Here is a 26,464-nt window from a genome sequence, read left to right as displayed (position 1 = left end):
TCATTTTATCCCTTTGGGCTAGTCAATTCTATCATCTGATCTTTGAAGGAGATCTGTTCTGCAGTTTACCATTTTTATTTTCAAACTCAGTCAGTACAATCCAACTACAACCATTGAAATGTTCCTGTACTTGTATCTATAGTCCAACTATGGATCTCTTTTCACATGGCCAGAGTAAATAGGTATCAAGAGCTTTAATAAAAGCCAACCTCTACAGGCCTAAAAACTAGTACAGAGCCATTGAACATTCTTAACCCCAAGAACCAACCAGTTGCTATGTACATTAAAGTGGGAAGAGAGTATGTACAGATCTGGGAAGAGGGGCGGCAAACTGGCATCAATGTGGCCAGGTATAATAATTGTGGACTAAGATCAGCTCGTCTCGGATAATGTCAGCGAGTTTGGAAGAACCCTGGACACATGCTTGTGTCAAGAAGGTTGTCTAGGTGTTGATGATGAATAAAAGCTTCATCTCTCAATCTGATCTCCTGTGATGACATTTACAGTAAGAGTTTCTTGAGGAAGAATCTAGATTATACCATGCCTACATTGTTATTATTGGCAGTTAAAATAAGCAAATAAATATGAGTGTGATAAGACATGATAAAGCAACATCCCGTACCCAATTTAAGTGACATAAAGTAAAGGCAATTGAAGACTAACCATGAGATCTAGCAAATAAGTATTAGACACACAATCATCTGCAGGCTGCAGCAGGGAGAGCTACTGGAGAACAATATAGAAGCAGTAAAGAAAACTTAATATAATGCAGTTGGGCCTTTTGAAGGTAAAAAAGAGAACATTTTCAAAGATTGTAGCTATGGGTTGGAGAATATATCAAGTCGCTAGATGCAAAAATCCTTCAAAATATTAATATCTGAATGGTACATATGGTGACAGATTAATGAATCAAAGGTTACATATGGCTAAAGCTAGACATGGAAAAATGCAAGACAACTTAAAATAGAAATTTGCTGCTGTCACTGAAATAACACTGAAATTCGTGATGTCCGACAAGCTGTGATTCGTTACAGGTATGTGATTCGAGGACAAGAGAAGTCAGCCTCCAGCAATGTATCTAGACAATGTTAATAATATTAATGAAGAATACAGGCAGATTGCCTTAATTGTATGGTCAGAAAGATGACAGGTACTTTACAGTAAAACTGCTACTTGCAAATTAAATGTTAGTCTAATTCCTGTATATAATTTCTATAAATTCAGCATTCTACATGCAGAAAACAAATCAATGGACAAATATAATAGTGGAATTATACAAAACTTCAACAAGCAATGGTTTGATATAAGAAATAATTAATCTTTCTCCTACAATAGTGCATGCATGCCTCTGCAAAGATTGGAATGCGGACACAAGGTCTGCTGGATAGGTCTCAACTTTCAACAGTTAGAAGTAACATCAGTAGCAGCACTACGAGCAATGACGAGCAGATCTAACTCACAGACTTTGAAAAATGAAATGGTGAAGAGCACCATTCTATGAAGAACAAATCAGTCAAACGGATGACATGAAGTTCTTGCATTGGATTATAGGGAAATGGAGCACTCAGATATTTAACTTTTTCTTTATTTATTTGGAAGAACGGCGGCATCCCTGTTTTAACTTTTTTACTTACAAGACTTCCTTCCAGTCACATTTACAAATACATTTTGAGTAATTCCACAATAAGGAATTAATATGCAAGAAAGTTTTATCAATAACATTAGATGAGTAATCCTAATTGAATCAGTGCATCTACATGCCATTCTTGTTGATCTAGTCAATTCTTAGTCCCATTCCAGGGCTCAATGGTTCTTCTAAGCCATAAACACTGAAAATTATTATGCCAAACAAACACCATGATGCTGAAAGTAATGGAACTTTCCGATTGGCTATACCAAGAGTCTGGATAGAAATATGAAATGACATGTGCCGCATATGGCTTCATAAATGCATGAACATCTAAAGATGCTCACAGAAGGCTAAAAGGTACTCTTATCAAGTAAATGCTCACTTGAGCAGTAGTAAATGTTATTTCTCCCTTAGCAGAGAAATTCATGAGTTCATCCTATCCCCTTTATTAGTCATAGATCTGTAGCAATTTGAGGTGCCCCTATAGACATGGTTCTGCAACCATGGAGCTCAAAAAAGAACAGGACGGACAAAGAGAAAAAGAAAAACTACCAAGCATCTGTAATGCAGAAGAACAAACTTATATCTCCAAAAAGGCTTAATCCTTGAACATGAGAGCTAAACATTAAATTATACAAAATATTCACGTTAAAGTGATTAAATTCTGCTAGATATCACTTTCTATGTAGGTGCTATAAAACATGAGCTGATAGTTTGAAAGCATACCACTTTTTTGGATGGACTGCTGCATCTTTTCTGATACCAGGACCCTTTATCATAATGCCTTACGGTACAAATTTCATTTACCATTGCTGCTCCTTCACAGGATTAGATATCTGACATTAGCTCATGCTCTAGACCTTACCATATTAGATACGACACCAGAAGTCCAGCTAGGCACTATTCCTGATAGTAACTGTAAGAGAATAGAATCGTGAGTTTAAAATTTTAAAGGAATGTAAATCCGCTGTGTTATCTTTCTGATTGCTGGGAATTTGCAGTCTTATTTAAATGAGCTACCCTCCTATAAATGCAGACTGATACTGAACATTCCATGTTCTCCTTTTCTCTTTTTGTGTAAGACGCTGTTGCTTAGCTCCTTTGACCTGTTATTTTTCTTTGCAAATAATATCCCTTCCATACCCTTAAATGACTGTACCTCTTTAGAGGAATGGATTCCCTGTTTCCCACTATCGCAAGGAGAGTGCCAGTCTTATCTATAGTATGCTTGCTCTCCAATCTCCATGATAAGCTTAAAGCAATAAAATCCGAGTCCAGTGTACTTATATAACAGAGACATATCCAAATATAAATCAACTTTGTTGATGTTCTGTCCAGTAGCTTTCTGGAAGTACATAATCTTTTAACTATGGAAACAATGCGACATTTGTGACATCAAACCTTTCTCAATGTATCTGTATTAAAGTAACTAACAACAATACAACGGAATAAAAAGGTAAACATACTTTGACAACGTATAATTTTTAGGAACAGGAAGGAAGCAGAAAGATCTCAGCACTTCCCAACCACGACTCACAAGATTTGTTCTGAGAAAGACTCTAAAGACCCACATTATTTGCATGATCTACGTAAAAGTTAGCAGACTATTATCATCAAAAAGGGTGACACTTCAATGGTAAATATGTTGTTGCAATATGAAAGAGTTCTTGGGACATGCAATTGCAGCAAATTATAATATAGAATCATTTCTTCAAATACAAAATACTACCACAAGAGGATTGGATTCAACTCTTGTAAGTATCATTTAAATCTCCCACATCCATTTCAGAATCATCTGTCAGAGAAGCATCATCCAAGATGCCAATTGCATCTTCACCTTCATCTTCCATAAAGGTACTCTGGTTATCATGGTCACTATGAAATAGACCATTCTCTGCATCAGACCACTCATTAAATCTTCCTATTCTCTTTCTCCTTCCTCTGTACCCAGCAAGTCTGAGAATCTTTTCTTTCCAAAGCACCAACGGGCATTTATCTATCAACTCATAACCATCATATGCTTCTGTCAGAAACACGCTGAATCGCTTCCCCCTCTCAGAAACATAAAAAATTGCAAAGTGTTTCAAAAGAAGCCTCATCAGCTTCTGAGGCATCACAAACTCCCTCCGGAAATGTGTGAGGTGGTCTGTGACAAGCCTCTTTTCCATCGTAAAGCTCAAGATCTCATGCATCACTGCAACTGCCCTCTTGTCAAACTCCTGCGAACCAGGTAGTAGCCCTTGCGGATCAGCATAAGGAGATAAATAAGGCCTTTTCTGGAAATGTTCAATCTTGCCACCAATTCTGAAAATCTTCTTGTAATTTGGAGGAAATTTTATTGGGAAAGGAAGGGAAAGTTCTCCAGGTGTATTCTGCTCCAAGTTACTTTCAGCTGCATAAGTTTTCTTCTCAAGCTCAGTAATGGCCCAAGCAGGATTCCACGACGTGAGCTGCAAGTACTCAGCATCCTCCACCCTTACAACCTTGAAGTGTTCTGGAAACAAATAAATCCACCTAGTTCTGAAATCATATGGGAGGCCGATCTCTCGCCTGAAATGAGCAACCTTATCCACAGGAAGCCTCTTATCGACCGACATCATCAAGAGTCTCGTAACATATTCGACTGCTTTCTCTGCATGCTCTTCCAAGAGCCTAGCCTCTTCTTCAATGAGTTCCTCAGCTTGGTTAGTTAGCCCACACCAAACAAGTCCTCTTTTGTCCTTATAGAGCTCAAACAATTTGGGTGATTTACCTATGAAGTCAGCCACCTTATGCGGTTTACTTAGATTAATCTGCTGCCGGTATTGCTCCAGCCTTTTTACCGGTATCACCTGCTCAGGTTCCTTCTTCAAGACATCCATGATGACCAATACCTTCGACACTACCTTCCAGCGCTCCGTCGCAATCTCCAGATCATGCACTCTCTTCTTCTTGCTCCTGTCTTGTACCCTTCTACTCTTTGTCATGCAGCGCTTTTGCATGGCCAAGAACAACCTGTCGGAAAGTGATCCAACTGTTTCGTTCAACATGGAACGCCACATTTCCAAGAGTCCTCTATTAGCAGCCAACGACCCCTTTAATCTAACAATTCAAGGAAGCTATATTGCATTCCATATTGGCTTGGAGTTTCGAGTTTTGTTGGATTGGAAAATCTTACAAACACCTTGTATACATAACAGGAAGAAAGAGGAGAAAAGAAGAGAGAAGGTTAGCTAGACATTACGACAAACATCTTACGTGCACAGAAAGAAGAAGAGACTTCCGATGACGCAGAAGGCCTTGTATACGTATCAGTAACTAAAGAGACTGAGCTTCAACTCTTGGGATACCTCCCAGTGATCCTAGCAATCAAAGAGAGATTGGATTCAAGTCCAAGGAGAGATTTTCCTAAATTTTAATCTTTAGAAAAGATGACATCTTGTATACAGTTGACGGTTGTTGAGATCGATAGATTTAAGTAAATATATGATATATATGCTTGGAAGAATTACATTTTAACCCCTTAACTTACATCATCTTTCACTTAAAGCCTCTCAAGAACTTCTTATTACAATCTGATCCTCACTTCGAACTTGAATTTGGAAAGCATCAAAATGGACTCTGTAACGGCCCGGCGCAACCTCGTGAGTGACCTATATGTGCCGCACGCGAGATGCACGTGGCTAACTTAATAGGTGTTCAAAGTTACCATACTTATGACCCTAAGAGATCACAAATTCTAAGGCCAATTCTAAGCAAACTTACTGTGGACAAATTGTTTGATTTTCAGTGATTTCTTAACTTGACGGCTCGATTAAATTATATTTAATAATTTAGTGATGTGTTAGTTTGAAGGAGCAGCTCTGTAGTGCAGTAAAATGAAAAAAAAATGTGGGCCGACTCGAGGAGGTAATGACCCAACTAGGAACTTAATAGGGCCGATTAATATGACATAACTATAAGAGAATATGTGGGATGATAAAAATTGATACTTAACAATAGCTAACCTAACCTGTATAGGTCGCAACAAACCATCTTATCGAAATTCATTCCAATGCTCAGGCTAAAACTGAAAACATATAACAACGATAGAATCAATACATAGGAAAATGAACAAGCGATACTAACGAGAAGACATGAACATAAAGAAGATGGTAGCAGCCGCCATCAATGGTGGCACAGGTGGAGAGGAGATGATGGAGAGAAAGTAAGGACTAAGCAGTCACATGGAAGAACGATAGATGAGAAAGAATTAAGAGAGAGAGAGAGAGAGAGAGAGAGAGAGATTGTGGAGTTGTTAACCAAACTAGCACTTTTATGCGTATGTATATTTTAGAGCATTTCATATGGAGTTAGAGTATTTTCTATAAATTTACAACATTTCCTACTTATTTAAAGCATTTTATGTGGATTTAGAGTATTTACCATGTATTTTGAGAATTAAAATTTGGATAAGCATAGTAAGTTTAAATTTGAGTTTTAGGTAAATATTTTATTACCAAATGACATGGAATAAAGAGAAAATCATATTAATAGGCATATAAGCTCCTATATATTTTGCGAACACGATAATGATAAACCTATTTATATAGAATGCTAATAAGAGAAAAAAAAAATAAAGAAGCAAGAGTATTTCACCTATTGAATTTATGGCTAACTCCAGCCTTGTTATAAATTTTTCAGTCTCAACTGGAGAGTTGGGAGTGAATCTTGGTGAGATGGTATGCTGCTATCCGTAAGCATTATCTTTCTATCATCCTACACCATGTCCTAATAGTTACTCCATATTTAGTCGACCATTTAGTATGTTGCTGTCATTATTTTCCATCATCCTTCGCCACATTCTGATAGTTACCCCATATTTACTCAACCATTTGGAATCGATATCGTGCGTGACTCCATTGACAATGCAACATCATCAGGGAAAAGAAAAGGGACGGCCGTGAGGATACAGTGCCGTCTTCCTTCTTTTTTTTCCCATCCCTTTTGAATAGGATTTGATCTGAAATTTTCAGACGAGATTTTGAATTTGGGTGTACTTTCTGTACTCTCTCAGTCCCTATTCTTCTCTATTATTATAAGTACAAGTTTAGGATTGTTAGTCTTGAAAGGACAATTAAGTACATTGTACTTTGGGTTTGAACAGACGTGTGCGTTTACTATTGAGTGCGATGGTCGAACACTTGTTGATCTTAAAAATGATATTATGAAGTAGAGCTATAGCTCTAGCGGTACGTGACGACACAGGTGACGAATGTGAGAATGGGCTTACGACCGAGGTCCTTATTTTGAGGCTATAAATAACTGATTATATATAGCGTCGCTAAGATGTACGAGGGATATTATTGCTAAATTATTTATTACTCCTTATTGATTGCTATAAATTTGGGATTCTAGGAGAATATGTTGCAAAAAGTTATGATCGTGTTTTATCGATGAACTCTTATTATTAAATTTATAAATTTAATATATTATCATCTAAATATGATTTATATTATTATATTTTATATTATATTGCTCTTATATTGTAAAAAGATATATTTACTGGACTTTGTGCTTAAGTGTAATATTTTTAAAATTAATAGATATTATCGAAATTATCGAGAAGCAAGTGAGAACTAGCTAAATTTATTATTTAATTTTTCTGTATTAGTTATTGCCTCAGTGTGGGTTTTTTTTAACAGATAAATTATAGATATGTAATCTAAAAACTTATTTCGGCCTAAAATTTTTTTAATTATTTTTGACTTATTATTTTGGATACCACGCGGAAATACGTGAGCAACTGAGGATGACTCGAGTACCTCATATGTGTTTAATGGGAATTCGGAACTTTGGGGTCAAGTTTTGGGTGCTAGCTATCAAGTTAGCGGTATGCATGGTTATGTGCCGCACCACGTATGTGTCAGTTAATAGACATTGTCGTGTCTATATATCTATTTATGTGCCGCTGCTAACACGTAATATAATTTGCTGTCTGAATACTCAAAATTTATCTACAACTTAATCTCGCGCCGTGAGAGTGATAAAGTCAGCTACTTCTTCGTCAACAGTGCTATATACTATTTATGTCTGTGATGACTCTCATTTAGTTCCCACCGATTGTGACCTTTTCAGTTCCGTCAAAATCGGTGACGCAATAATTGAGATTTTTATGTACTTAATTGTCACACAAAAAAAAAATTATAGATGTGTTACTACAATTATTGAGATTTTTTTTAAAAAAAATATCATTCTAATATTCACTTAAAAGGACCGTTTTGGCCCTGGTGCGTTGTCTTCATGTGATCTAATTATTCCCAGCTTGGTCAGCACATGCCCGATCATTGTCAACCGCCATTTCTATAGTTCTCCTTGTCCATCCCTATTATCCACCACAACACCCCAAACCTCGCCCGCCACCGCCCCCCCGGGCGCTCGGAGACCCACCTTAATTTTATAAATGTTATAAATAAATAAATAAATAAATATATATATATATATATATATATATATATGCAGCGACTACTAGCAAACGAGATTGGTTCCATAATTCCATTCCCAGAAACTTGGAGCAATTTATAAGTAACGAGACTAAGGACTAAGGACCAATCACAGGGATGGAGTCATCGGGAAGTGGGCAGCCGGAGGCTGCCGAAGTGCGGTACCGGGGAGTGCGGAAGCGGCGGTGGGGGAAATGGGCGTCGGAGATCCGGCTCCCACACAGCCGGGCGCGCATTTGGCTCGGCTCCTACGATAGCCCCGAGAAGGCAGCCCGAGCCTTCGACGCCGCCTCCCTCTGCCTCCGAGGGCGGGCCGCCGTCCTCAATTTCCCCCAGCATCTTCCCCCCGACATCCCCTCCTTTCAGGCCTCCCTCTCCTACCGCCAGATACAAGCCATTGCAGCAAGACACGCCGACCGCCCAACGCCATTGCCGCCATCGCGGCCGTCTCAGGCGGAGACTCAGGCAGCGGTCGACTCCTTTATCGACATAATGGCGGCGGCGAATGACGATTTTGTGAGGGGATTATTCTACGAGGCTATGCCGGCGACGACGCCGCCGGAAAATACGACAGAGTTGGAGGAGGAGGAGGATCGGTGTGGAGTCCTCGATTCACATCCCAGTCTCTGGAACTTCTGAGCTACAACAGTCCGACAACCTTTTCGTTTACTTTTTTTGTCCGATATGAGTTCGTTATTTTAGTAAATAACGGTAGATAGGTCAACAATCATCACGATATACAACTCATTAAAAAAAGAGAGACGAAACTAAGCTTTTTGGTTAACCCACGTACAATGGAATTACCCAATATGTTCGCTTATGGATGTGAAAACTATGTGATGTTTGTATTAAAATTTCCAAACTTCGTAGTGTTTTACGTACAAGAGTGACGAGTGTGCTTATGATTATGAGTATCTCATACGAAGTCCAAAGATATTTTCTTTGGTATATATATATATAGAGATCATAAGAGACACGTACGCATGCATAAAGCCATGCAATGAGAATGCCATATATATATATATATATTGATTGCATAGTACATGTATCAGGTTACCAACCGCATAGAATCATAGAGCATTTGTGCAGAAAAAACTTTTTAATTTTTAAAATAGTAAAAATAGATTTTTTGTGCATATTTTCTGTGTAAATTATATATTTTTTATTATAAAAAAATATGCACTTACTATAAAATAAAATAAACTTGTTTAGTCTTAAGAGCTCAATCTTACTGTTACTAAAACTTAAGAAATTTTATACTAGGAATCTTCCTCTTGAAATAAAGCAAAATATTATTCTACATTTGGGTCTCATGCATTTTATGTATCTTTTCGTCACCTTATGCTACTTCCCTTTTAGATGGTTAGATTTCTAACTTTATTCAAACAATAGGATATTTGGATTTGGATTTGAATTTGAGTTTGAATATACTTAACCTAGAATAAGCTCATGGGTTTATTTTTTATCATCAAAGAGTATGCTTTGATGGACCAATGATATAATACAGGTCTAATTAGGTAACCTCACGGAGGATATTGGGTTCATTTGATCTAATTTACTTTTATATGTTTAGTCCTTGCTATCTTTAGAGGATTTCTAGTTTCGAGCTTGGGTTGTCGAACATCCGGCTATCAATGTACAAACAATCTAGCTTCACAACATCGTCGAGATGTTTGAATGCCCGGCCAACGATGTTTAAATTCGAGAGCAGTTTTTGTTGAGGTGTTCGAATGCCTACTCAAGGACATTTAAATGCCTAATTATCAAGTTCAGTCCGCTTAGGATATCTTGATTATTTGTTTGGGGCTGGGCTTAATTATTTTTAGCCTCCAAATATATATGTGTGTGGAGAGCAACCTAGTTGAGGGACCATTGATGAATATGACATTGCCTCTTCTTCTACCTCTCATTTCTCTCAATCTTTTATCTTTTTCCCTCTCATTCTCTCAAGCCAAAATCTTGGCCCACCAAGATCATTGTCCTCCTCCCTCATTCATCTGTCTATTTACTTAAGTTCACGCTGAGATTTTCTTGTATGCTTAATTATACTGATTTCGCCACATTGAAAACACTTCGAATCAACGACATAGTGAAGATACTTATTGACACTAGAAACACTCATAATTTCTTGAATGAACGATTGGTTCAAAAAATCGGGTTTACATCATAGCTGTTCTCAAGCTTTGATACGATGATCGGAGACAACATCACTTTCCAAGTATAGATCGTATGTTGGGGGTCAAATTAGAGATCCAAGGAAACTTGTATTGGTCCTTTACCAATTGGTTCTCCGAGGAGCGAAGATATAGATAGACTTTGCGACCATCATCGATCGTTAGCTCCGGCCAACGCCATAGAGGACCGCTTCCCAAATATTTAGTTAGCTAGCAGACAAGGTCTATTTTTCCATGGACATACTATTTCATTGCCGACTAGTAAAATAAGTACATAGAAAGAGACTGTGTTTTGATACATAAAGGTAAATGCATTAAAGCAGGGCCCATCATCTAGTCTATTAACCATATCAAACAGATAGCTTTGAAGATGACAAGGAAACCAAAACTATCAGGAGAACACTTTTTTGGCCAATATTGAACCCCACATCTAAACCAATGTGAATTCGAATTCTATGCGTGTAATTTAAGATCTTAATTGACACTAAGGAAGTAGAACAAATATATATACACGTCAAGGAGCCGAAATTAAGGTTCTCTTCAGACGAAATTATCCACTCCCCTAACAAGAGAGAGGCCAGAGGCCAGGGGAGCATCTAATCAAAATCCAAAAGATAGCGAACACTGAACCAGATAGGGTGAGAGACGACGACTTCATTAATTAAAGAGGCAAAGATAGGGTATTTAGTCTTTTGTCATCCTTCCTCTAATTAAAAATGTTAAGATGTCAATCTATATAACTAGAAAAACACAACTGCCGTAATAAGGAGAACGTAAAAACACATGCATAGCAAATTATCCTCGTGACAGTTAACTTACCTTAAACGTGATCTAATTGTTCCGAGTTAAGTCAGATCCACATGCCTTGATGGAATGGAAACCCAATCGTTGGGGGTATGGCTTTTAAGTTTTAGTAAACGCCCTATGAATGTAATGTGATGTGATGTGATGTGTATATTGAAATAAGAAAAGTTCCCAAGTTTAATTATAGTTTTTTCGTTCATGAATGTTCTTCTATTATAAATAGTGAGCATAATGTCATACATATATATTTTTATGTCTAAAAGAGAATAGTACGATTGATTGGATTGAATATTATGTGGGGCTTCATGTTGGAACAAAGCGATGTATACTTCACACCTACCTTGGCTCTCATGCATGTCATCTTTTTATCACCACCTCTGCAACTTTCCTAGTAGATCGGGTTTGAATTTTTATTAATAGTTTGATTTCGTTGAGATAAAGGAAGGAATATACGTGGCCCTGATTAAGTCAACGTTGGGCTTATTTAACGTTTACTACCAAAACTTTGAACCATCTAAAGGCCCATAATATGGTATAGTGCAGTAAACATAGTCTTACTAACTCTGTGTGTGTGGAATTCACTATGCTCCAGTTAAAGGCTAAACGGTTAGCCCTTCGTCTAATAGATATTTTTCCCATCTCAGCATCTGAGATAGTGAATTGATGGACCCTAAATAATAAAATTATATATATCCATCAATAATTAGTGCTCGAAGTTGAGTGTAGAGGTATCATTAAAGATCTAGTGGTTCCATAATTTAGTTCACCAGCGGGCAATGTCTATTATTCGTTGACGAACGTACAACTTCATTGCGGAATTTTATTATTATTATTATTATTTTATTTTATTTTTTAAATGTGACTTTGAATTCTATTCAATCTTGAAAAGAGGCGCAATGCAATTGGGACCGCGGTTTAGGACTTGGGACAGCTAACGCCCACGGTTAATCTAATCCACCGTGGCAGGGGCCCACAGCGATAAGGGGGCGGTGGGTCCGACTGCCTGACGTAGTTACGTGTCGTTGGTGAAGAAGCCCACGGGGTATCACGTGGGTCCAACCAGATGGATCCCAAGTGTAACAGGAGCACGAGAGAAGTTGTCGCGGAGGTCGTCGGAGTCGGATACATCCGAGTGACGAATTGACGGTTATACCCTTTTTGGGGGGTGCTTACTGCTTAATACTTAATATTGGTAAGGAGACGTAAAGAATTTTCTCTTTCATGTTAGTAAAATTTTTATTTATCGTGAGAGTATTATTATTATTAAAGATTCATCCACAGTTACCTATTCATATATGCCATCGAAAAATAACGCTGGATGAGTCCTTGTCATCCTCATCGATTTCGAGGTCATGCCAACTCAACACGTAGCACCTTTTGAGTACACGTGTCCTCAGATCACATCCCCTTTGTCTAATAATCTAGATGTCCATGTGGGTCTACTGTCCAATATCTAGACTCGCACGGAAGCAGCCCACCATTTCATAGACTTGTCCCTGGATTTCCCCAACCAATCATCACCCAATAATTATACATATTATTAAATTTCCCAAATTAATATTCTTTTTTTTTGTCTAACCGTCTATAAAGGTTAGAAGATATCTAAAATCTCCACTCTACTTTTCTCTCTCTCTCTCTCTCGTTTCTCGTTTCTCTAATATTCTCCTCACTAGCTCAAGCCATGGTGGTCCATGCATTTCGGCCATTGATCCGAAAGCTACCGGACCCAATAAACTCCGGCAATCGGACATCCGGTGACATCCCGAGCCCATTGGGCCGCAATTTACACTCGCTGAAATTGTGGAAAAATCACGAGTCAGGTGGAGTCGGATTAGCCATCGTAGCAGCCCTCGAGAAGTCCGCCGATGGCGACGAACCCAAACTTAATTCTCGTGTAACAACGCCGATCACAATAGTTTCTCCAAGGGCCGCCGCCGCCGCCGGCGGCGGAGAGCAATTGGGAGGAAAAATGACGAATAATTATATAGAGTCTTCACAAGAAGATTTTCTTAGCTATTGCTGTTGGTGTAGAAAGGGGTTGCAAGGGAAGGACATCTACATGTATAGGTAATTTACCACTCTGTAGTACTAAAGATGGTCTAAAGATGGTCACGTGCCAATACTTTTGTAAATTTTATAGGTGTAAAATGTAATATTTGTATTAGTGGGGGTGTAAATTGTTATTTTGGATATTGCAGAGGGGAGAAGGCATTTTGTAGTATAGAGTGCAGATTTAGGCAGATCGTGAACGATGAGTACCAGGAAAAGTGTGGATCGGAAGTGGCGAATCAGTCGGAGATGTCGACGTCGCCGTACTCCGGTGGGCGGATCTTTTTTACCGGGATCGTTGAGGCACAGCAGTCAATTGGTGATCAGCGCACAAATGGTTGCAGAATTTGATTGATGAGATGAATGGCAACAAGGAATCGATGCGGATGTGGGAATGATGTGTTTGTTACCTGAGAAGGGGAATATTTATACAAAAAATTTGTAAGCTCGTGCAGGTTTAATCTGTAACTTGGAGTTGGAGAAAATGGAGCTCAAGTTGAGAATTCATAGCAACGTTTGGATAGTTGATTCCATTACATACGAGTAGGAGACTTATTAAGGACACGAAAATGAAGATGTAATTTTAACAATTTTAGATGTAATTAACGACCATTTTGAGTATTGTAACAACATCACAAGGCACCCTGGATTCAGACACGAGTATGAAAGATGGTAAGTAGAGGGCAGGAATAATATTTGTTCCTTTCTGTGAATGAGATTTGATCCATTTGAAACTGTACTAGATGTATTATAATAATCTCCTACTACTGTAGCTTTGCTTTGCAGATTACATCTTTGTGGAGAATGGTAAGAGCGACCATATAAGGGAAACCAAATAGATCAATCCTTCATCCACTTCTAGAAACAATAGAGCTACAAAAATGTAACATAGATCGCCTACTACCTGTCCTTTGTCATACTTGCCGAGAAGAAAATAATAGCATCGCCATAGCCACAAATCACAATTTCCAACTACACTTTGCAAATCCAAGTGAATAATAACACTTCAAACAACCAGCCTCAAATCAAATCTATCTAATCTTTCCAGTGAAGGAAATTTTGCAACATTACTGGTAAAGCAAATACAGTTTCGACAATATGACAAAAAAAAAAGGCTAATAATGTAGATTCTTTAATCTCATAAGAGAACATGTCTTGATGTAGATACCATGATTACCCTCAAAAAGACAAAATAAAATAAAATAAAAGGAAACCCCAAAAATTAGGATAAAATATAAAACAAAGCTCCCCTAGTGGTTAATCATTCCTAACAACACTCAATTACATATCTGAAGTAATAAGTCGTACAATCTCAAGCAAGCAGGGGAAAACCACAATGGCGTTAATATATTTTAGAAATACAAAGTATAGAAAAGAAGCAAATACCCAAATACTGCCAAAGAGATATGTAAGAGCAGGGGAATAACTCAAATCACTAATAATACATAAGCTGCTGCGCGCTAACATTCTGGAAACCACCGTCATATATAGCTTGGCTAGCTCCAGCACCCATTCCCATTGCAGCTTGTTTGAGTGCATGCTGACCTTGGGCGTGCATCAGAACCTCAGTGGAACCCATTTTGCTCAATGCAAGAGAGCGCTCATAAGCCAAGAGGTCAGATGCTGAGAGACCAGGAAAGGGGGCAGCAGCAGGCGGAGCAAGTGGTACAGAGACTGTTCCAGGTGGTGTTGGCTTGCTGCCCCAGGAACACTGGAAACGAAAATAAAAAGCATAGGCAATCATGAAAACGAGTGCCCCAAATATTACTAGAGATCCATTTTTAAGGTAAGGAACCAAGAAGAAAACCAAAAAACACAAGTTATCCCAGATTTACTTAATAGGCCAAGGATAGCTTCTAAAAGATGTTAGTATAGCAAGTTACAACTCCAATCATGCAAAAAGAATCTAGATGTTTTAAGCACCACTTCTTTACAGAAACCAATGGGTATCATAAGAGCATAACTCTAGAATGCTTAAAAAGATGGACAGGTAGTAAAATTAACACTCCAATAATTATTTTGGAGAAAAGCAAGACAGATATCGAGGATAATAAGGATGCAGTAAATACAGGAAAATCTCTACTTCATCACTTATGGTACCTTGATAGGCTTTCCACATAGAATGCGACCATTGCCAATCTGAATCGCTAGGGCAGCTTCTGAGTGGTTACTGTACCTCACAAAACCGAACCCTTTATCACGTTGGATACGAACCTCCTCAATAACTCCAGCACCAAGGGCATGGAAATGTCGATGGAGATCAAGCTGTGTAACCTGTTATTGTTGATTTTGAAAATTAAGAAGAGAAAAGAACATCATGGACTAGAATACAAAAAAACAAGGATCTACAGAATTAAGGAGCAAATCAGAAAACCTGAAACTATTATTACATGTGGAGGTAGAAAAAGACTGGGAGTGGAAGAGACCATTACCTCATGAGCAAGATTGCCCACATAAACAGTTGTATATTGTGGATTATTCTCTGGAGCGTCATCATTTGCATTTTCTCGGCCATCTTCTGCACAACGTTTTCACAGTAAATATTAATTAGCTTGAAAGACAAATCTGGAAGTACTTAAATGTTGTGCATTTGTTTAAGCTTCACGAGTAAACCAAGAACCCTAGAAGGTAGATTTGACATAAACTGTAACAACTGCCTATACAAGATTAAAACTAGACAAGCTGGAACAGATGCTTCAAAGTAGAGCATATCAAACTCAAGGACAACAAACTTTTGTACATAAATGAGAAATTAGGACACACGGAGTTTAATTTCAATAGTTATCATTAGCATCATCCTCCTTATTCTCATCACTTCAACCCCCTCATTAATTATTCATGAGTGTGCATCACTAAAACCTATTCCAAATGGCATAAGCCAGCATGAGCACAATTCGAATTGACAAGTTTCCATGAAAAATGCCCACCTCTAAGACCAGCTAAAAATGCCAGTACGCTTTTGGCATAGACAAGAAAAGAGTTAAAAGCATGGTTCGCCGGTTCACCGATTCTGATCCAAGCCCGATCCAAACTCTCTCTTTCTCTCTTTCGCTCCTTCTCTCTCTCTCTCTCTCTCTCTCTCTCTCTCTCTCTCTCTCTCTCTCTCTCTCTCTCTCTCTTACTCTTTTTCTTTCTTTTTTTCTCTCCTTACATATAATTATTGTTTCTCTTACGTAGAAATCTAGCTCCAGTGAACTCCGATGAACTCTGGTATATAATTTCTTAATTTATTTCTTTTATTTCTCTCTCAATTTTTTTTAATTTCTTCCTCTCTCCCTTTTTCTTCTCTTTTCTTCTCTTTTCTTCACTACATCATGGTTTTTCTTTCTTTTGTTTGATTTTCTTCCACTAATTCTCTTTTAAATCTCTTCTTAGTTTCAATTTTTATTGCACGATAATTTTTTTCTTTCTTTATTTTCTTATTTTTTATAAACTTTTTTTTAAAATTTTAGAAGTTTTCCTATATTTTAAATAATATTTAGAATTTTATGTAATTAAAAAGTCTGATCCGATCCAGGTGACCGATACGGCCGATCCAGCCGATACGTATTATTTTTTTAGAAGGCCGATCCCAATCCCGATTTTTCGAACCTTGGTAACAAGGCATTGATAAAGATAGAAATACAAATTATGGATATAATGTCAAACTAACCTAGGCCAGTCAATGCCAGAATGCATTTCTTTTGAATTTAATCAATTACATAAGACTGGGGTAAAAGAAAACACCTGTTGAACCATTTGTCAACTCAACCACACTCTTGGAATCTGAGTTTTGTTTGTCCTCATTGGCATTAGCACCCTTTGTTGCCCAGTTGCAACGGATTTGTCGGCTACCAAGCCACTTGCCTGTAATGTAAATTTAACACTTCAATGTCAAGAATGCTATCATCAAAATATATATACATGGAGAGATAACAAAGATACACATCAATCAAGACACATCCTCATAAACCAAAATAGGAAAAAAGGGAGGGAGATGGAGCCTATAGTATAAAACCCTCTACCAAGTTCCTACTTCCAAAAGCAAATATTAATGCATAAGCTGTAAAGCCCACCAGTTAAGTCGTTTATGGCATTTTGTGCATCCTGCCAAAAGAATTATGAGAACAATATATTAACAGTGAAGCAGATAAAGATTTCAAAGCCTCAGAGAGTTACATCTCAAAGTAACAACTCACCTGCTGGTTCCTAAAAGAAACAAAACCAAACCCTCTTGAGCGCCCAGTTTTTTGATCCCACATTACCCTAGCATCTCTAAAAAAAAAAAAAAAAAAAAAAAAAAAGAAAATAGCTGATTGCAGGACTGTAGACAAACTTATCACTTTTTAGCAACGACAATCTATTACTTTTTAAAGGAACAAAATACACGTAGTGACCACACAAAATAGCTATATCACAAAAAAAAGACAGATAGGAAGTTTATTAGAAGCTTACGAGCAGCTAGGATAGACAGAGAAGCATGCGAACAATGTGGCATCCGTTACCTCTGAGCTAAGATCCCCTACAAAAATGTTGTAATGTCCTGCGGGAAATAACCATTTGAATCAATTCTGAAGTACATCAAAATATTTCAAAGAAAAAATCTGTAATTAAGTTGCAGTCAAATTAAGTTTCAAGATGAATTATTAAACTAAAACCTGCTGTGTCCTCTCTTTGCCCACTAGCATATGCCCAATTCACTTTAATAGGTTGACCAAACCTGCAATTTACCATTGTGAAACCATAACAATATTGTTAAAAAACAAGCAATAAACAAAAATAATATATTCTTTACTCACAATTGCCTCCCATTGAGTGTTACAATAGCAAGTGCAGCAGATCTGCGGTCATAGTAGTCAATGAAACCAAAAGATGACTGCAAGAATTAAGTCCACCAAGAAAAACACATAGTATAAGTAATCTAACAACAAAATAGAAGAAGCATCACACAGGATTAAAATGGACGTGACGGATTTCCATTGAAGCAGGTAAAACATATAGTACCGAAAATTACCAAGAGATCATAAGCAAGGATTCTAGTTTCGGCCGATCCCGATCCAGGCTGAAACCAGCCGGGATCGGCTGTCAGCTGCCGTGACAGCTGCAGCAGCTGTCAGAGAGAGAGAGAGAGAGAGAGAGAGAGAGAGAGATTAAAAAAATTAGGGTGAGAGAGAAAAAAAATGAAGAGAGAGTGAAGGAGAGGGAAAGATTAAAAAAAAAGAGAGTGAGAAAAAGAGAGAGAAAGAGAGAAAGATAGAAAAAAAAAGTATGAAAGAGAATGAATATTTCAGACTAACAGTTAGAGGAATAGAAAAGAAGAGAGGGAGGAAGAGAGATTTTTATTTTTTAGGCTTTATATGTAAGTAATTATTATTTCTTATTTTCTTATAATTTTTTCTAAATTTTTAGAAATTTCTCAACATTTTTAATAATATTTAGAATTTTATTTAATTAAAATAGTCCGATCCGATACAGGCTGCCGATACGGCCGATAAGTATCGTTTTTCTGGACGGCCGATCCCGATCCATATACCGATTTTTGGAACCTTGATCATAAGAATGCACTCAAATATAAACAGAGAATAAAAGACCAGAAATAACAAATGCCATTAGCTTATCACTGGTTGCTATGGCCTTGGTCAGTGATTGCCCAGAAGTGACATATGCAGGAATACTGAATGTTTTTTCCATAATGTCTTTACACAAACATAATTGTCATAAAGAACACATACATAAAAAATTAGCATGTCAGAACTCTTGATCAATTTTAAGTATGTGATGAGGAGATATATGCAACTTGACAAAGAGATAATGATTATTTATACTCCAAGCATTGCACTCAAAGAAAAGGCAGGCAAGTTTCAGATATATTAACAAACTAAAAGAAAAAGATAAACCTTTTCTTTTCTGATGAGCTTGCACCCTTCAACTGGACCAGTACTTTGGAAAACCTCCTGGAGTAGTGCTTCAGTAACTTGAACATGAACATTCCCGACATACCTATATTAAAGCATAATAGTACTTAAGTCACCATCACTTCAAGATATTTGTGCTTAAAATAGGTCAAACTAATGTAAAACAAGACAATAAAAATACGTTAATAAAATAAATAAATTCCCAGTAGCACTTACACACTGCGGCATGTGCTAGGATCAAAACCAGGAGGCAAATTTCCACTAAGGATTGGCTCTATCTGCGAATAGAAGTGCAAAAGTGTACGCAATTATGAGAAGAGAACCAAACAGCCTTGATATATTAAAAATCAAGCATGAAGAAAAGAGGACATTCAGAAAGTTCTACAAAGGATCCGACAACTAAGAAAAAAACACGCAACAAAAGAAAGAAAATGTTATTAACCCTAATTTTGCAAAACAAAAGGTAATCCACCCGCGGAAACACTATCTCCACAGACCAAACCAACTAAAATCGAAACGGAAAACCCAAGGACCTCGAGAAATCGAAAAAAGATGCTAAATTTGACAAACCGGGCAGCAAATCACGGGAGAAAACCACAATAATTGGAGTAAAGTAGACCTGAGGCGCGGCTAAGAGACCCGGGTGGTGGTAGAGCGACTGCTGCTGCTGGAGAAGAGCAGCTTGCTGCATCAAGGCTTGCTGCTGCTTGAGTCGCTGCTGCTGCTGCTGATGCTGCATCTTTGCTTCGCAAACTAGGGTTTCTTGAGGTGCGATAGATGAAATCGATCCAACCCGATACAAGTCGATCAGATAAGGTTTCGAAGGGAGAGGTAGAAAACAAAATTTAAAAAAAAACAAAGAAAGAAAAAAAAAATAGAGAGGAGGAGGGGGGATAGAAGAAAACCCTCGAAATCGAGGTAGAAAGAGGAACAAGGAAGAGAGCGCAGGCTCGAAAGGGGAAAAAGGTGTGGAAAAGTATTTAAAAATAGAGACATAACCCACAAGGGGGAGGATAGACCATAGATGTGATCGAAAGTTCGTCCCCGCGATATACGATAGAAATGGGCTGGACTTTGGGCCGGCCCAATATAAATTTCGAAGTGCTTCTGGGTGTACCATGCAAATATAAGTTTTTAATATGCTCTCTCTAAATTAATAAAAATATCTCAAACGCTCCTTCTGTTATCTTTTCGCCACGCATAATTTGTCACATGCAAGTCACGTGAGTAGCTATATGGCATATTTATCTTTATATTTTATATTAAAAAAAAGAAATTTAGTTTACTAAAATACTCTTTACTTTTTAATATATATTTTGATCTTTTTAGCTTTTTCATCAATGATATTAGGATTTAGGAGACTCACATGTTATCAATAGTTCAGGGAGTCTAATTTAATAAAAAAAAAAATTAAGGAGAGATGTGTGAAACATGATGATAATTCAGAAGATTTAGGTATTAATATCTATAAAATATTTATTTTGCACTTATAGTAAAACTTTTAAGATGCACCAACTAATAATGCAACCATCTATTGTTCATCTACTTTATCACATGTTCATGCTTGTTCACCAGGAACACGCCTAACTCTTTCCTTTGTACTACACTAGTATTCTAACAAGTCTTCTCTGGCGTCTTAGGGCAGGAGTGGGACCTTTGAATGCCCCATTCAAGGTATGCCTTTCCTCATTATTGACCAAGTCATTGAACTATTATATGGCCTGATCCTAACGAGAGAATATTTTAGTTACTTAATTATGATTTAGTTCATAAAGAACGCATTAATCTAGAGCATGCCATCTTTTTGTTTATATGGTAGGTGCCAATCCTGTTTTGTTAATCTGTACTTGGAAGACAACAAAGACATAATTATAAGTGTACTTCCAAATGGCACATGCTGTTCTTTCACACTCCAAAAAGTTTTCTAATTGTACAAGATTTATCCACATCTTGAGGACATGAACAAATTTCTGAATGATGGGTACAAGGAGTGAGCAGATGGTAATTACATGAATGAGAAGCACTGCTCTTTCGCCACAAGAGAGAGCAGCAAGCAATGATCATAACTAGGTGGAAGAATTACTCTGCTGAATCTATATTTCGCCTCAGGCTTATTTGATATTTGAATGAACAAAATGATAACTGTGTTAACTGGAAAGATCTAAAACAACAATATCAATTAAGATCTACAACAGAGGAAAAGATGGACAAGAATAAGAGAATATATCATGTATCTAGTATAATTCTTGCTGTTCACAAAGCAGCCACAAGCTACCATCCATTAACAAAGAAGAATCCACTCTAGTCATTAGCTACAACAATTCATTTAGTTCTACAGGTCATGGCACCCATAACCATGAGAGTGTTACAAGGTTAGACTAGTCGAGCCATGGCAAGAGCCTTCCTCCTGTCTCCTATTAAGAATTTCTCTCTGGAATCCTATCTCGTGCACTCCGGGCTGAAGCTTCGGCTGGATTCCTGCGAACCTAATCCGAGCCAGGATCGGCCTTCCACTTTCTTAGTTGGAGCAGCCTTTTCTGATGAAACGAGTGCTTGATATGGTGCCTTGGAATTCAGCCTAAAAGATCAAAGTTTCAAGATTTAGTTTGATAGACAACAGTATTTACAACTCTACTATAAAATTCAGCAACTTTAAGTCAAGTATCTAGCCAAGAACAGCATACCTATCCTTTCTCTTCTCAAGGAAGCGATGAAGGGATGCCTTTCTTGCAATGGGTAGGTCTGCAATTGAGAGATTGTAACAATTATCAATATCACCACATGATTGCAAAGGTAGCTAGAAGACATGGTATTAACAACGGGGAGATCAACTACCAGAAGCACTAGGTTGGCCTGGCCTTTGAGTATGAATCTGAGAACCGACTAATGGAGTAGATGGAGCAGAAATCACCACAGAGCTTTGGATGGAAGGAAGCTTAGAGTGATCAACGACTGTGCTGGTGGCAGAGGAAGGGGGAGCGTAGGCAAGGTTCGTCGTCGTCGCATAAGAGCTCCCTTTGCTTGCTAGTTGCATCAAATCCTTGGCCTTCTCTGCCGGAAAATTGTCGAACACCACCACCTTACCCCCATAAAAGATGGTCAGTTGGGGCTTTTCTGGCTCCCTGTAAACGTCTAAAGATGATCAACAAATACTCAATTTGCTACGTGAATAATTGGTTATAAATGTGTCAGAATCTGTAGAAAACTAAAACATACCGACAGAAGAATTTAGCTACAGTCCATGACAGTTATGAAATTAAATATGGAGGACCATCTATAGAAGAATAACTGGGAGAGGGTACTTGGGTCACATTTAACACACCTGGCATGGGGGAAGAGTTCCATTTCTTTCCGGTGGGAAACGTCTCCTTCCGTCGTTTCCCCCTCGCTCTCCTTGGATAGCTCCAGGCCCGGAAACAAACACATGGTCGTCGGCGGCCGATAGGTCTCGTTCCTATCTGCAAAATTATTCATTCGAAAGAAAATTTTGAATTAACACCTCCGACTGATGATCTAACCTACGGAAAACTAAAAAAATTTCCATTCAAAGACGGGGAGTTTCAACCGAAGATCAAAGAACCTACAACGAAAGGTCTCACCTTTGGGGATTTCGTGAGATCGAGAGGCGATCCCGATGCCGAGGTCGGCGATGGTGCCCTTCTCCTTGATGTACTGGCTCAGGAGGCTACAGGTGACCGCGAAGTGGGTCTTCTCCCTCGATTTCCGCGCCATATCCGCCATGATCCTCCTCCAAACTCCTCTTTTAAACAAATAAAAATAAAAATTCCTCACGGATGCGACACCCTAACCCTAATTATCTCTCCTCGCTCCCTCTCCTTCCCTTCGAATGATCATCGCCTTCGTCCTTAATACTCTCCTCTCCGCGCGTTTTCAAACACGTGATTCTCTAAACTTTTCTTCTCTGAGGTCTTAAACACGTGCTTTAAAAAACTCGCGCCTTGCCATCAAGAAAGAGAGAGAATGGTGTGATTCTCAAATCTCGAGAGATGTGCAAGAGAGAGAGAGAAAGAGAGAGGATGAATCGAACCCACCCACCAAATAATAAATTCAAACGTTTGCCATCTTTTCCGTGATATTCGATTATAATTGCGCACTACCTTCTGTAATATTTCCATTTTCATCTAAACTTTTTCTTTTTCTTTTCCCCATAATCATCGAAAACACGTGCTTCAAAACACAGCGAGTCACTTTCTCTCTGTCCCACAGTCCCACTCTACCACGAAAGAGGGAGGAAAGTGTGATCCTCGACTCGAGGTCGATCGAGGAGGAGACGAGGACCAAAGAATAATTAAATTAATTGGAAGGTTTGGTTTGGGACTAAAAAACAAGAGGGAGGAGATAGCGTTGCAAATGCAAGAGAATTCTAATGTAGAATAGAAATCGTCAATCATGACCGAGTAAACGCGATATGATTAAGAAGAAAATAAGAGGACAGACAGCAGGATTTGTGGGGTTTATTTCAAAACCGCGTGCTGAAAAATTTTCCCGACAGCTACCACGGACAAGTAATATATCATTATAATATATATATCACGGTTAGTGTGAAATATTAACTCTAGGCCCAGTTTACTTGTAAAATATGAATCACTTTTTTGGGGGATAAGTCTACTTATTATAATCTAAAAATTAATAATAATTTCAATTTTTCTAATTTACTAACTCATTTTTTTTTCTCTCCTTTTATTCCATATAATATTTAAATTGTATTTTAATAATAATCTAAATTTACTTTATTTTCTCTGTATTTTAAAAAATCTTAAATTAATTTGTTTTTAAATATGACTAATATAATATTATTAATTTTTCTATCAAATTTAATAGAGCACCATGACTATTTTAGTCATTTAGCAGTTTTATTTTAGAAACCGGCATATCTTGTCTAACAAATACAATAGGAGTGTTTTAAACATTTTGATATCGTTTAGTTAAATTTAAAAGAAAAATTAATATTCTCACTTTAATAATGAGTATAGAAACTAATTTGAGAGTTTTTAAAATACATAGTGGTAAAGTAATATGATTAGAAGATGGTATATGATTAACGCTTTTATTAAAAAAAATACATAGTGGTAAAGTAATATGATTAGAAGCGCTAAATTAATAATTAGATTAGTATGTGGTATATGATTAACGCTTTTATTAAAAAAAAATACTGAAAAATTCAACGCTTTACTAGGAACAAATAATATATATATATATATATAAAATACTAAAAAATTAACATTTTACGTTAAAAGCATTAAACTATTCAACATCTTATTAATACGCTGAACTACTCGCTTTTGCAAATCTTAACTTTCTAAACAATAACTTATTTTGGGCATATAATATGTCATTATAAAGATAAAAGAAAAACAAATGTAATAATTTTAATTAAATCTTTATTGAACGTCGAGAAAGATAAATGTTAAAAAAAGCTTGTAATGGCATAACTTTGTATTCAAAAATCCATTTTAGTAATAAAATATTTAGTTGTGAATGCGTGAAAAAAAAAATCCATAAACCTAAAATAATAGTGACTCTCATGGTCCGCTGTGATTAGAATTGAAAAAAATATATAAAAAAAGATCGTAACTCCTCTAAATTTTATTTTTAATTTTTTTTAAAAAAACCATTCTAATAAAACGCTCAATTTTTAATTATTTTTTAATCTAAAATGTTGATTAACGTTTTACATAGGACTACAGTGAATAGTGGCATTGTGGCACAGACTCATTTTGATGTTAAGTTTAATGTATAGTTTACTTAGGTACATAAGTTTTAAAAGATGGCTAGTTTGGTCAAGAGGTCAGTTCTCTTTTCTCTCCCCTTTAATCTAATATTTTTATATTTAGTAATTAATATTTTACTTTAGCCATGACATTACTTTAATCAACTATCATTTCAATCGTTTTTTTTCTTCTATTTTTTCATCCATTATAAATAGTATTTTTATTATTTATCAAACCACTATTTTAATTTTAAATTTGCCACATCAAGTATAATATATTATATAGTATACTAGTATACAAGTAAACACTATAATGCAAATAACAAGGAGCTAGATTGACAGCACTACACTAATATTTAAGTGTGTCAAAATTTTGTCAGATCTTATCCAATTATGATTAAACTTACAACAATCGACAACCAACTATTTAAGATACTATACCATACCATATGCTTTAAAAGGTTGTTCATGAATCACGCTATTAATTAAGAAGTCATTTATAGATAAGAATGAATGGATGATGCACGCTTCCTAACGCACACCAACTGTTAAATTTATGTATGTAAGTATGATATAAGCTAAATGCATATCAGTCCGTTTTAAATGATATATTGCTAGAAATAATATTTTAATTAGTGAAAATTTTACCAATATTTTGTGGAGGATATTAATCCTCTTTAATTTGTGGATCTAGATTTTATTTTATTCTATTCTATTTGTGGATATAAATGGGCTCATCCAGTATAATTGTTTAATATTGCTAAAATTTATATTTTAATTAGTGGAAAATTTAGTGTGAATAGACCAATATTTTGTGGAGGATATTATCCTCTTTAATTTGTGGATCTAGATTTTATTTTATTTATGGATATAAATTAGCTCTTTCGAAATAATTTTTCTAAAAGCTAAGTGATGTGAACTGGGTCTGATCGGATCAATTCACAGAGATATTGGACTCGATTGATCGAGTCTATTTATTTTTTAATTATTTCATGATGTAAGCCTTTTATGCAAGTTTAGTTTAGTCATATGAGTCATTAAGGCAAGTTGAAATAAGTTATGATAGTCCTTCAGACAATTCTAGTTAAATCAAGTAAGTCTTTAAAACAAATCCAATTAAGTCATGTAAGTCTTTAAGCTAATTTAAATCGTGTCAACTTTTAGGGCTAGTCATAGTGGAACTCGTTGTAATCATCTATCCCTATATATATATATATATATGGGTTAGGTTCCTTCTTAAGCATCGAAATATCTAAGTATTAAAAATTAATTGAGTTTAGTCATTTTCTTATTACCGTATTTATTGTTTTATCGTTGTCGTTAGATTATTTTTACCTTTCTATGAGTAGATTATAGCCTTACAACCACAAAAGCTTTCAAATCTTAGCCACCACCTTCCTCTAGCAGCCACTCTACCCTACGACCGTCCACCACCACCCTTGGTCGTCTGCCACCCTTGGTCGTCTGCCACCCTCCAACGACTGCCACAACATCAGATATTTATCGCTCTGCTATATTTAGACCCATCTCCACTATTTTTTTTTTACTTTTTCATTCCAATCTTCGATTTAGGTGAAACTAGAGCCATTAGAACGTTAACTCACAAAACTACCATCTAAATTTTTATAATTTTTTTTACATTCAAATCGATCTAGATTTGATTCGTAACACTAAGCCGCAGAAAATAGGTACTAAATAAATATTTTTGTTAAATATTACAT

General features: G+C 36.7%; 5 protein-coding genes and 1 long non-coding RNA gene across 6 annotated transcripts; 2 read left to right on the top strand and 4 right to left on the bottom strand.

Annotated features, from left to right (window-relative positions):
• Positions 1 to 56: 56 nt before the first annotated feature.
• LOC140780405 (uncharacterized) lies at positions 57 to 2,597 on the bottom strand. The gene is made up of 2 exons (XR_012107508.1): positions 2,357 to 2,597; positions 57 to 488 (listed from the first exon to the last, which is right to left on the bottom strand). It is a non-coding gene; the product is annotated as an uncharacterized lncRNA (long non-coding RNA).
• Positions 2,598 to 3,259: 662 nt separating this feature from the next.
• On the bottom strand, positions 3,260 to 5,220 carry LOC140795335 (protein WHAT'S THIS FACTOR 1, chloroplastic). The gene is made up of 2 exons (XM_073147839.1): positions 5,142 to 5,220; positions 3,260 to 4,971 (listed from the first exon to the last, which is right to left on the bottom strand). Exon 2 carries the CDS (start codon positions 4,669 to 4,671, stop codon positions 3,376 to 3,378), a length of 1,296 nt encoding a protein of 431 aa, XP_073003940.1. The 5' UTR covers positions 4,672 to 4,971; positions 5,142 to 5,220; the 3' UTR covers positions 3,260 to 3,375.
• A 2,988-nt stretch (positions 5,221 to 8,208) lies between these two features.
• Positions 8,209 to 8,730, top strand: LOC140795502 (ethylene-responsive transcription factor ERF018-like). Its single transcript, XM_073148111.1, has one exon. The coding sequence runs from the start codon at positions 8,209 to 8,211 to the stop codon at positions 8,728 to 8,730; it is 522 nt and encodes a 173-aa protein (XP_073004212.1).
• A 3,974-nt stretch (positions 8,731 to 12,704) lies between these two features.
• LOC140781997 (FCS-Like Zinc finger 13-like) lies at positions 12,705 to 13,857 on the top strand. Its single transcript, XM_073128314.1, has 2 exons — positions 12,705 to 13,136; positions 13,268 to 13,857. Exons 1-2 carry the CDS (start codon positions 12,751 to 12,753, stop codon positions 13,467 to 13,469), a joined length of 588 nt encoding a protein of 195 aa, XP_072984415.1. The 5' UTR covers positions 12,705 to 12,750; the 3' UTR covers positions 13,470 to 13,857.
• Positions 13,858 to 14,231: 374 nt separating this feature from the next.
• On the bottom strand, positions 14,232 to 20,007 carry LOC140781987 (oligouridylate-binding protein 1B-like). Its single transcript, XM_073128303.1, has 12 exons — positions 19,632 to 20,007; positions 19,229 to 19,290; positions 18,995 to 19,097; positions 17,897 to 17,973; positions 17,756 to 17,817; positions 17,553 to 17,640; positions 17,297 to 17,372; positions 17,174 to 17,204; positions 16,845 to 16,964; positions 15,551 to 15,636; positions 15,219 to 15,392; positions 14,232 to 14,829 (listed from the first exon to the last, which is right to left on the bottom strand). Exons 1-12 carry the CDS (start codon positions 19,749 to 19,751, stop codon positions 14,554 to 14,556), a joined length of 1,275 nt encoding a protein of 424 aa, XP_072984404.1. The 5' UTR covers positions 19,752 to 20,007; the 3' UTR covers positions 14,232 to 14,553.
• Positions 20,008 to 21,218: 1,211 nt separating this feature from the next.
• On the bottom strand, positions 21,219 to 23,195 carry LOC140783374 (protein TIFY 10a-like). The gene is made up of 5 exons (XM_073130251.1): positions 22,612 to 23,195; positions 22,335 to 22,470; positions 21,848 to 22,134; positions 21,697 to 21,754; positions 21,219 to 21,590 (listed from the first exon to the last, which is right to left on the bottom strand). The coding sequence occupies exons 1-5, from the start codon at positions 22,751 to 22,753 to the stop codon at positions 21,452 to 21,454; spliced, it is 762 nt and encodes a 253-aa protein (XP_072986352.1). The 5' UTR covers positions 22,754 to 23,195; the 3' UTR covers positions 21,219 to 21,451.
• Positions 23,196 to 26,464: the final 3,269 nt, after the last annotated feature.

The sequence above is a fragment of the Typha latifolia genome, chromosome 1 (assembly GCF_019914945.1).
Source record: "Typha latifolia isolate L0001 chromosome 1, TyphaL0001v2, whole genome shotgun sequence".
In the NCBI taxonomy this organism is placed as follows: Eukaryota; Viridiplantae; Streptophyta; class Magnoliopsida; order Poales; family Typhaceae; genus Typha; species Typha latifolia.
Note: the sequence above shows the minus strand (reverse complement) of the source record. Positions and strands in the feature narration are given on the sequence as shown.

Bases quoted from the DNA above. Each gene is read 5' to 3' on its own strand.
- LOC140795335 (XM_073147839.1), bottom strand. From the start codon at position 4,671: ATGTGGCGTTCCATGTTGAACGAAACAGTTGGATCACTTTCCGACAGG.
- LOC140795502 (XM_073148111.1), top strand. From the start codon at position 8,209: ATGGAGTCATCGGGAAGTGGGCAGCCGGAGGCTGCCGAAGTGCGGTAC.
- LOC140781997 (XM_073128314.1), top strand. From the start codon at position 12,751: ATGGTGGTCCATGCATTTCGGCCATTGATCCGAAAGCTACCGGACCCA. The intron at 13,137-13,267 runs GTAATTTACCAC...TGGATATTGCAG, and splicing joins AAGGACATCTACATGTATAG to AGGGGAGAAGGCATTTTGTA.
- LOC140781987 (XM_073128303.1), bottom strand. From the start codon at position 19,751: ATGCAGCATCAGCAGCAGCAGCAGCGACTCAAGCAGCAGCAAGCCTTG. The intron at 15,637-16,844 runs GTGTTTTCTTTT...AACGTTGTGCAG, and splicing joins GTTGACAAATGGTTCAACAG to AAGATGGCCGAGAAAATGCA. The intron at 15,393-15,550 runs GTAATGGTCTCT...CAACAATAACAG, and splicing joins TGGGCAATCTTGCTCATGAG to GTTACACAGCTTGATCTCCA.
- LOC140783374 (XM_073130251.1), bottom strand. From the start codon at position 22,753: ATGGCGGATATGGCGCGGAAATCGAGGGAGAAGACCCACTTCGCGGTC. The intron at 22,135-22,334 runs GTGTGTTAAATG...AGACGTTTACAG, and splicing joins GAACTCTTCCCCCATGCCAG to GGAGCCAGAAAAGCCCCAAC. The intron at 21,755-21,847 runs GTAGTTGATCTC...TCTCAATTGCAG, and splicing joins AGGCCAACCTAGTGCTTCTG to ACCTACCCATTGCAAGAAAG.